The sequence below is a fragment of the Seriola lalandi genome, unplaced genomic scaffold (assembly GCF_002814215.2).
Source record: "Seriola lalandi dorsalis isolate HSWRI2012SDOR001 ecotype SW California unplaced genomic scaffold, Sedor1 jcf7180002052274, whole genome shotgun sequence".
NCBI classification, from domain to species: Eukaryota; Metazoa; Chordata; class Actinopteri; order Carangiformes; family Carangidae; genus Seriola; species Seriola lalandi.
Window position 1 is genome coordinate 3178782 of NW_019522827.1, and position 10720 is coordinate 3189501.

At 38.8% G+C, this 10720-nt stretch overlaps 1 protein-coding gene across 1 annotated transcript; it reads left to right on the plus strand.

Moving 5' to 3' along the window:
- On the plus strand, nt 1-7311 carry LOC111650353 (dynein axonemal intermediate chain 4-like). The gene is made up of 17 exons (XM_087172330.1): nt 1-29; nt 161-320; nt 1048-1211; nt 1582-1697; nt 1846-2002; nt 2235-2374; nt 2669-2827; nt 2964-3149; nt 3324-3478; nt 3822-3902; nt 4242-4396; nt 4552-4712; nt 5106-5230; nt 5445-5543; nt 6075-6301; nt 6435-6588; nt 7062-7311. The coding sequence occupies exons 1-17, from the start codon at nt 1-3 to the stop codon at nt 7116-7118; spliced, it is 2325 nt and encodes a 774-aa protein (XP_087028456.1). The 3' UTR covers nt 7119-7311.
- Nucleotides 7312-10720: the final 3409 nt, after the last annotated feature.

Below are 10720 nucleotides of genomic sequence, written 5' to 3' on the forward strand. Positions count from 1 at the left end.
ATGAAGAAAACTAGTGTGGCACCTAACTCGTAAGTTCACAGTTTCACAGCAAATGATTTTTATCAACACACAGCAACATAATTTTTTAGCTCAGGTGAAACAGAAAGTTAGCTAGCTTACCTAAGAAACTGTTGCTTTCTCCTAGATGTCTTCGAGCAAGTAATAATTCAGGATCGGGAATTCATGGAGTCAGTCAAAGACACAAATGGAGCTTTGGAGTTTCTCAAATCCGGAAAACCTCCATGTTGGCCGGTGACAGCAACAACGGCAAACGTAACGGTCGGGGAGGAGGTCACCAGACTCCCAAAAGAGCAGTCCAGGTATCTACGTAATCTGAGCAGACTAAATATATTCGTAACCTTCTCGTTAATTATATATATTATATTCACAGTAGTAATAGTGTAGTTAGAGGTGGTACCAAAGAAACATTCCTCTGCAGCCATCTTTGATCCAGTGCATTGTTGTATGTGTTATTAAAGTTGTTATGAAATAAACAAACAACACAGTGGTGGAAAGCACCTAACTATATTTGCTGTACTGCAATACAATGCTGAGGTGATTGCATTTGAGTATTTATATTTTATGCTGCATTATACCTCTATTCTAACTATAACTCACTTATCAGAGGAAATGAACAAGTACTTATACTTTTCATACATGAGTACATTTTGCTGATGATATTTGTCTTCTCATTCAACTAAAATTTGGAATGCAGAACTTGCATTCAGAAAAACATGAATGCAGAAAGCTCAGTATGAGTTCAATTCTATCAAAAAGCCAGAAGGCTTTTTCTGTGTATGTGAAATTTACCCATTAAGAGTATGAAACTCAAAGAATTTATGTTACATTCACATTTATATAGTTTTACTTAGTTTTAATTTTAGTTTTAGTTAGTTAGTTAGTTAGTTAGTTAGTTAGTTAGTTAGTTAGTTAGTTAGTTAGCTAGTCTTGTCTTTCAAAGTTTTATTGAAAATGAATTCCTGTATTTCTGTCCAGGCAAAAAAAATGGATATTTAACCAATTCTGGTTGTGACGCCGTCTTTGCAGGTGTTTAATGAAGACGGCATTGACGTTACTCCTCTGCCCCTGTATCATGCAGAGCCAGGAGAAACACAGCCCAAACCAGGCAGATTCTTTCTGGATGAAATCTTTTCCAGCTCAGGATCAGACCATTTACAATCCACTTCAAGTTTCAGTGTGCGCTCTTCCAGGTACCAGGCAGTAACATTCATACGGTATACACTGGCTGACTAGATGATCAGACAGCAGGTCCAGAGCTGATTTGAGACTGGATGAGAGGAGGGTGTGCAACTCATTTGTTGTGGCAGTAAAGCAGTAAAGCAACATTTTACTTTGCCACTATTATATACCACTACTAGTCTACTTGTGTATATGGTGATGATGGTGGGAGAAATAAAACCATACAAGTATGAATTGTAAATACATATAAGGTTATGTTTTGCAAATTTTTCTTTATTACATATGAATACTGTATGTTACAGTTTTTTTTTGTGTAGCTTGTTAGATAAAATATATCTAAGCATCTCCCACCACTGACTAAGTAATGACATTGTTTTGCAGCTCTTTCATGTGTTGCAGCCAACCATCCAGCCTGTCCAACAAAGATCTACTGACTAGGGACACTGAGGATAATCTTCCTTCACTGGAAATGCCAATAAACCAGCCAACTCCATATGGTTACTATTTGTTTTCTTATTTGTTATATGCCTCATGCGGCATTTACAGCATTTTATAATGATAAAATGACATTTTTGTGTCAGATCTTTTGTGGTATTTTTACATGTATATTCAGTATTTATATATTTGTCTTTTGTTCTCTGCCAGTGTTGCCAAGGAAAAGAGACAATGTGAGACAACACATGACAGAAGTGAAGTTGGATGAGGTAGTAGACATATGTTTCTCTGAGACAGACACCATTTCACTGCTGGACAAACCCAACACTGTTATCTCAGAGGATGCTGATGATGCAGAAGAGATTAAGTGAGTAAATGGCTCTGTTTACTGATTTTTAGTAGTAGTAGTTTAATATCAGACAATATCTGAAAGGCATTACAGGTATAGGAAGTGGTATTTTATATATTTATGTTGGGAACTGCCTGCCACACTCTACAGTATGTGTAAAGATGTATGTCAGTTTGTGTTCTGTGCAGACATGTTAGCCAGTGACGTGTTGGACTCTTCTTTGGTTTGAACAAGCTCTTTTTTCTTACAGAAAAGGAAACATTCACTATGCTGAGCTCTGCAAGAACAGAATGGGCAATGATAAGTATGTAGTGCGATCAATGCAGACATTCAATGGAGCACCCAAGGACAAACAGATCCAGTGTGACAAGATTGCCATGGTGGAAGAGGGTTAGGCTTAATTTTTCTCTTTGTATACTGTGTTTATTTATGTTAAATTGTGCAAATTCATCAATAGGAATAGCGGGCAGGTCAAGATATCGTTTTAGCTTAGTTTTGATTATCAGAGATTATCAGTTTGGATTTGTTATCTTGATTTAGTTGGCTTTCCAACCTCAGACTACTACATCACAATCCATCAAGGTTTTTCTACAGTACCTAGATAGAAACAATACTTTGGTGCAGAGTTATTAGTGTTCAAGCTTTGATTTTTGACAGTTACTTGAGATTCTTTCATGTCCACAGGATTAACTGCTACTGTCTGGGACATCTATGACTCTTTCTGTAGAAAAAATCAAACCACTGAAAGTGAGGAGGAGAAATATTCAGAGAGTACTTTGAACACCAGCAAAATTCAAGAGAACAGACAAGAAAAGAGCAACAGCACAATCTGCACAGGTAACAGCACCTGAGAGAACACTGACTCATTTATTATATCTTCCTATTATATCCTACATACATTGTGACAGATTTAACATTTTTATTAAACCTATTTTTGAATACCAGGCATGTATCATTTTCTCATATTTCATTTCCTCAGGCAGTACCAGCAGCTCACTGTTAGAAATGGAAAACTATGGGAACAGTCTAAATGTTGAGCCTGACCCACAGTGGATCATGGAGTCCGAGTCATTCCAGCACAGTTTATTACTCGTGATGAGGAATATCATGGTAAACATCTTTCAACCCAAACTGGCTGCTTATAGACAGCTGCCCGTACTAGAAGGTAAATTCAATTTACCTTTACGATTATTACTGCTTTCTCACTTTGCACATTCAAATTTCAAATTCAGACCTTTGTTCTGTTTCCTTCTACTACAATTACAAATTTGGCCAGCTTTTAAATGTATGTGTATCTGAAAAAATATTGTATATGGTGTAATAATTTTGATTCTGTAAGACCCTGACAGCACGGTGAAGCCTGGGACTAAGAAACAGAGTGAGGAGGGTGAGACGAGCAGTCTAACTCCAGCCCTTGAATGTCTCTGGGCTTTCACTTGCGAGGTCACCAGAGGACGCAACATTACCAGCATGTGCTGGAACAAAAAGGACCCGGTAACACAGGCCGAAGACCAAAGACCAAAATACTCAGACCTGCTGCTGTTTTTCTGAGAGCAGAACAAATCCTGCACACCAGCACCATTGTCATTTTGTGCTGTTTTTTTATTTATTGTGGAAACTGAAATGGGATTCCTATGTAACACCCTTCACTCTTCATAAGCAACATTTAATACAAATTTTAATTATGTTAATATACCTGCAGTTTGCATTTTATACTTTTTACACTATCCTTTTGGAATTACAGCAGACAATTATTTATTTTTCATGGTTCTAATATTACTAGTCTTCATTTAAAAAGTTTAAATCACTCTTCATTGTGCTCTGGACGCTCTGTTAGAACCTCCTGGCAGTGGGATATGGTGACCTCATGAACGAGAAAGAAGGACTGATCTGCTGCTGGTCCCTCAAAAACCCAGTGGTATATTTATACATTTTTGCCCTTTATTTCCTTTCAGTTGTCTTCTTCCAGTGCCCTATCCCAGCTCACTAGTATAAACAATGTTAAGTAGCAATAGGCATTTTTTGAAATGCCTGTATGGAAGTTTTTTTGGGAAAGACACTGACTCCAAATTGCTCCTGATGATGATGATCAGGCCAGCATCTTTTATGATAATACACTGCCATTTGTGTATGTGTGTGTTGGTGAATGAAAGCAAAATTTAAAAGTGCTTTGGACAAAAGAGCTATATAAATGTATTAAATTCACCAAGTTAATCTTTTGGACGTGACAGCAATTCTAATTGTGTCCCCTGTGCAGTGGCCAGAATGCGTCTTCTACTGTCATAGTTGTGTTACATGCGTGGATTTCTCGGCCAACAACCCCTGCCAGCTGGCTGTGGGGATGCTTGATGGTACTGTAGCACTCTACAACATCCAGTGTCGAGACAAAAGGACATGTCTCGCCAGCAGCAGGTGAGAAGTGTGTGTATGGGTGTGTGTGGATGGTGGTTGAAAATAGAAAATTATATTTTTTAAAAAGACATGCACATCCCAGTATCCAATAGGATAAAATCTAGCTATTGCCAAACCCCTTTTCCATTAGCTTTTCTAATAGTTTTGCTTTGTAGTGAGTGTTCCATAAAGCACCTGCATCCAGTGTGGCAGATCAAGTGGACCAGACAAGAGATGAGATTATCGGGGGAGGAGAGGGTGGAAGCCCTCGTCTCTGTGTCGGCAGATGGCAGGATTAAGAAGTGGCTCCTCTCCGCCAATCATCTTGACTGTATAGGTACTGTAGTCTGCAATAAACAATGGTGTCAACAGTGTAATTACAATTTTATCCATGTGGACAAGAGTTAACGTAGAAGATTCAGAAGTGTAATGAAAAGATTTCACTCACATTATCATTTAGAATTTTCTTTTAGATCATTTACCAGTAAAAACATGCTCAGATGAGCTTTGAGTTTAAAAGGCAGCAAACAAACAAAGTTCAGCATCAGTTCTATCACTAAACCTGACTCTATATTATAACCTTTCAAAAATGCTGGTTAATAATTTTGACCATTTTGGAACTTTAAAGACAGTTGGCAAGACAAAATACCACTATGTTTTTATTAATATAGACAAACACAATAATCATAATCATAATATCTGTATCTTTTCTAAAAACATGTGTTCTTAGACCTGATGGAGCTGAAGAGGACTGAGAATGTTAAGCCGAAGGCTCAGAAAAAAAAAAAAAAGAAAAAGGCAGCCGGTGTTCTGGCAATGATGATGCCGACTCTTTGCATTGACTTCCATCCAACAGTAAGTTGGTCACAGAAATTGAATAGATCCTAGGCTGGTTTTAACTGAGACAAGTCTGCAGGCTAACAATCTTATTTCTGTGGGGAAAAGAAATGATTCACATGGTTATTAAACTGGTCCTTTATCCAGGCGGTCAGTATTCATCAGGACAATCTGAGGTTGTTTCTCTGGTTGTGTGTTTCTCCTGTTTTGACTACGTGCCCTGATCCTGCAGGATTACAGTATCTATCTGACTGGCACACGGGATGGCCTCATCCACAAGTGCTCCTTCTCCAACAGTCAGCATTCTCTGGATACTTACCAAAAACATTTTGTAAGTCTTTGTGGATAATACACATGGTAAATGGCTGCATATTCCATCTCGTCCTGTGATGAGGTTCGTTTTTGTCATTACGTAGATAACACAAGAGACTAGGGGCCTGTTTTTCCAGTGGGATAGGAAGCTAACCAGCAAACTTAACACAGGCTTTTCAGTGTCATGGAAACGACTTTGACTTCAAATCAACGTGCAGACCAAACCTGTAAACAATGGTTGAGATGTTCCAGCTTACAAATCATGACAAATACAAGAATCACCTTCCTCACCCATCTATGTGTGAGGAAGATTCATGATTCACATTCATGATTTCTATATGTTTCTATTAGCAGAAATACTGCATTCACACAAAGGTGCACTGAATAACATTCAGCAATAGTGTTGACTTCAGTTACACTGGTTCTCTTTTGCTACCATTTAATTTATTACTGTAATTGGAATATTTGTAAAAAAACAAAACAAAACAAAAACAAATGTAGGGGTCAGTTATTACTGTATTTTTCACTCCATATCACATGTTGCGCTCAGGGCCAGGTGAACCACGTTGAATGGTCTCCATTCAGTCCTGATGCGTTCCTGAGCTGTTCCTCTGACTGGACCATCCAGCTGTGGAGGCAGAGCCAACGTACCCCAGTGCTGAGCTTCACATCAACCCAGAAGGCCGTGTACACTGCCAGTTGGTCCCCAAACCACTCCACAGTGTTTGCCGCCATTAATGGACGGCAGATGGAGATCTGGGACCTCAATATATGCATGTGAGTCGGTCTGGCAGAGAGTGTGTCTTTTTCCAGCTTTTGTCTCATTTACTATCATTTTCTGGTTTGCTGTGGTTTGAAACATGAGTGAGAAATAATCCTGTGTCCACTAAATACGAACCTCTCTCTTTAGCCTGAACCCAGCCATTGTGCAACATGCTGCACCCGGTGTGAAGATGACGGCCCTGCTGTTTGCCACAGGGTCAGACTGCATCTTAGTAGGAGACAGTGACGGACAAGTGACTGTCTACAAGCCCAAGAACCTCAGTATGGGACACGGCAAGCAGGTAAAACCAAGGTGGCCTATGTGATATTCTACATGTGGCTTATTGCTAAACTTTTCAAATACAAAGGGCGGGGCAGGTAATCACACAGGAGGGAAACTTGACAGGATGTGGGATCTGAAACGAGACAAGACAATGGTTACCAAAATAAAACAGGAAACACAGGGAAACATTAAAGACAAGGAACCATGAACTCAAGTCACTTGACGGGTAATGACAGAATGATTTTTAAGTTACAGGGAGTTTAAGTAATTTGATTTTTCGGTGGCTTTGCAGACTATAGAGAGGTAAAAGTAAAAGGGGATTGATCAGCTCTGGTACAGAGTTCCAAAGAAGCAAAGATTTGACATTTAAAACATTTTCTACATTTCTTTTATAACTTATGACTTATGACTGAGAAGAAGAATACAGCAAAACAAACCACAACATTTAGTACTGTACAAAGGTCCAACTGTCTCTCTTGCTCTTTCTTATAGGTGGACAGTCTGGATGACATCATTCACTCTGCAGTCTCCAGAGATCAAAAAGTGTAATGTCAAAGTTCAAATCCATTAGCTCTTTTAAAAATATCAAACAACATACTTGTAAACTGGTCATACTGCCAAGGCCGACCTTTTGTGTGAGACACACTGTAGGTTTTTGTTATTGTGGTTAAATATCTGAGGTTAATTCACCTTGACAGTTCTTTGAAACTGAAGAAAAATTTAGAAACATGGAATAAATATGTTATTGTGATCTGTTCAATTTAGTATATATAATAATAAATATATAATAAGAGACTCTATTACTGCATGTGAATTGGACAGTGCATTCCGCACAATTCATCTCAGTCAAGTGAGCTCCACAAATTAAGATTCTTCAAAGATTTAACTAACCTAATAAATGATGAGTGAACCTGTCACCCAGAAGTCTAAAAAAAATTTCAGGTCAAGCTGTTCAAATTGAAACCTTATATAATATTTTATCTGTAGAAAAAATAAACAGTCTTACAAAAAGATGCAAGAACTTTTGTCTGTACTGACGGGTTTTATTTTCAAGTCCTGGGGAGACACCTACTGGCAAAAAGTCACACCATGGAGCTATATGCTGAAAAGCCTTGCTTCACGCTTCATCAGTGAGAGTGTTTGCATCATATACTTTTCCATTTGAAGATACTACTACGGCTGTTTTCCCCATAATCTGGCAAATTTATTTTGCTATGAGTTTTCACAGGTAATAAAAAAGATATCCAGAAATGCTGTCTTTCTGATAGACCAATCCAGAGGTGCAGTCCATGGAATATCATCTAGCCTCAGATATCATTTGAGCTAAAGCCACCAGCTAAATGCAGCAGAAAGAAAACCCGGTAGAGCAATAAAATCTGTCGTGAAACAATGAAAACTCTGATTTACGTTATATAAATCTGTAAAAGTTAATGTTAAGCATTGATTTTATTCCATAGTTGTTTTTTTGGACAGTTTCCATTTCATATGATATGGTAGTTTTGTTTTGTTGGTTATTTTGTAGCTCTAGATGACGAGTTGTGTATGCGGAGGAACGACTGAATTCAGCATCAGCTTGAGATTCATCAGATAGCTTTCAGTTTGTAGCAGTAAACAACTCAGTCGAACTGTGTGCAGAACTCAAGAATGCGTCAGCTAACACGGTTATTCTGGATGACAGTGCTTTCTTTCATTCACACACTGGCTCCAACAAATTGCATCACGCTCCCCAGACCGGCTGGCATGTCTATAAACTCCAATATGTGAAGTTGTGGAGACTTGCCTTCACATTCCACTGACAAGAATTTCGGAAGGAGATCAGATGCCAGCACACACGCGTAATAATGAATCGACAACTTCCTGAAATTTACTTTCCAAATTATATGAATTTTACACCAAATGCTGTAAATGCTCCGTGATGACTACATGACACTTTCAGTTCATGTCTCCATCAGCCAAAGCTTGTTAAAAGTAAAACCTATGTTTAAAGTCATTCACTCGTTACTGTATTGTGACTTTAAGGATTGATAGTAACATGTTCATGTTAATCCAACTCTTAGTACTGACATGTTCTGAAATGACTGAAATAACATTCAACATCATCTGAGTGTGTGATCTCCACATTATTCTGAATGTGAGGAATAAGAACCTGTTGTTGGGAAAATGTTTGCTTCTGCTTTTTTTGTCAGTCACTGTAGTTCATCTCTTCACTACTCTTAGAAAACATTTAGATTAAATGAGGAAAAAACACTTTTTGGTTGAAATGGTCACAATCAGTGATGAGGAGTCACAAGTAAAAAAGAAAACGGCTGGAATCACTGAACTGAGTGATGTTGCCGTACAGATCAGATCCTCTGCTGGCCAACATTTTATCATCGCATGGTGACTTCATTTATTTATTCATTAGCCATACTGCTTATCCTTTTTTATGGTCGCAGGGGGCTGGAACCAGTCTATCACATGGCTGACATATAGAGACAAACAACCATTCACACATACGGGCAATTTAGAGTCGCCAGTTAACCTAACGTGCGTGTCTTTGGATTGTGGGAGGAAACCCACACAGGCATGAGGAGAAGATATAAACTCCACACAGGAAGGACCCAAACCCTTGCTGTGGGGCAACAGTGATAACCACTGCACCACATGGCGCCCCATATGGTGACTTAAAAAATGTAAGTTTATCTAAATCCAAACCTCTCAAGTATTTTAATAAGACAACTGACACACAGTTACAAATGCTCAGTTTTGCAGGCGCACAACTTAAAGAGTTGAGCAAGTTGAATTAAAATAAAGTTCACTGTGTCCAGAATTCAACACAGTTTACATCAGGAGAAAAATCCAAACAGATAAACAAATCAAAAGGGCAAGTCAGCAGACAAAAGGTTTAAAAAGGCAGGAAACCACAGATAAGAAGGGAGAGCATAACGGACAATGACAGCACATGAAAAGAGGCCTGTATATATTCTGGGGAGCTCAGGGAAATGGGAGCAGTTGAGCAGGTGGAGGTCAGGTGACGGGAGGGGAGAGGGAGAGTTCATGACTGGTAAACAGAAAACAGGACGTTAGCACAGAAATGAAAGTGACGACATCTAACTCTCAGCAAATGAAACAAATGAGTTGTTTTTCCCAAAAGTGAAGACACATGTTACAGCCACGAAACCAAATCTAACCTCCTCCTTGTTAATGTGTGTGGCCTGTTTCTGCTGACAGTGTCACGACTCACATGAGGCCGTAGTAAAACAGTGATGACACAACAAGAACTCGAGCAAATGATATTATTACCCCGCTGTGATCTGTGACTCTTGAAGGTCACATATCCTCACAGAGTTGCTTAAGTAAGCTCTTCTGTCGGCCCAAATTAAAACAGTGAGCAACAAACAGGGCAGGGGAAGATATAAATCCCATGACGACACGTTGCAGACAGAGCTTGTGACTGTGGCAAGAGATCAACACATGGAAAATGATCCATATGTAGGATTTAAACAGTGAAAGAGGAAACATGGCTGAGAATTGCTCATCAGTGAAGGACTCTGAAATGAAACAGTGCAACATGACAGCTTCTTCTTTTGCTTTTCCCTTACCAAACGCAGTCTGGGTTCAGTTCTGAGCTGTGGCTCTGAGAGGATGTGAGTACAGTTCTGAGTTACATGGTCTGGCTTTACATCCGTTTTTACATCCAGCAAACCGCTTTTGCTTTACTTTATGTTTCAGGCAGAGTGGGAAGTGAACCTGGATTTGAAAGTCACATGTGACAGTGTTGCTGTGGCCGTGACGACAGGTTCAAAGTACAGTTTTTCACTCTGGCTCGTGTTTTATTTTAAAAACAAAGCTTAACTTTTATGCAGCAGAGGCAGAATGAACAAAAATAAATCATGTTCCATTTATAAAACTGAAGATACCAACTAAGTACATTTATACAAGTTCTGTTTGAAGGTCCTTTATTATCCACATATTGAGAGCTTGACATTGTCAGCTGTACAGGTTATTTTGCATATTCAGATTTTACATGGAAAACATGAGGTACACAGTAGTTGGTTCACCTACAACATTATACAATACTTTGGTACATGTTTTACTACTAATTTAATAAGTTGCAGTTTAATACAACAGTCCTGTGATAAATCCTACCATCGTGAAGGCTATAATGTTCC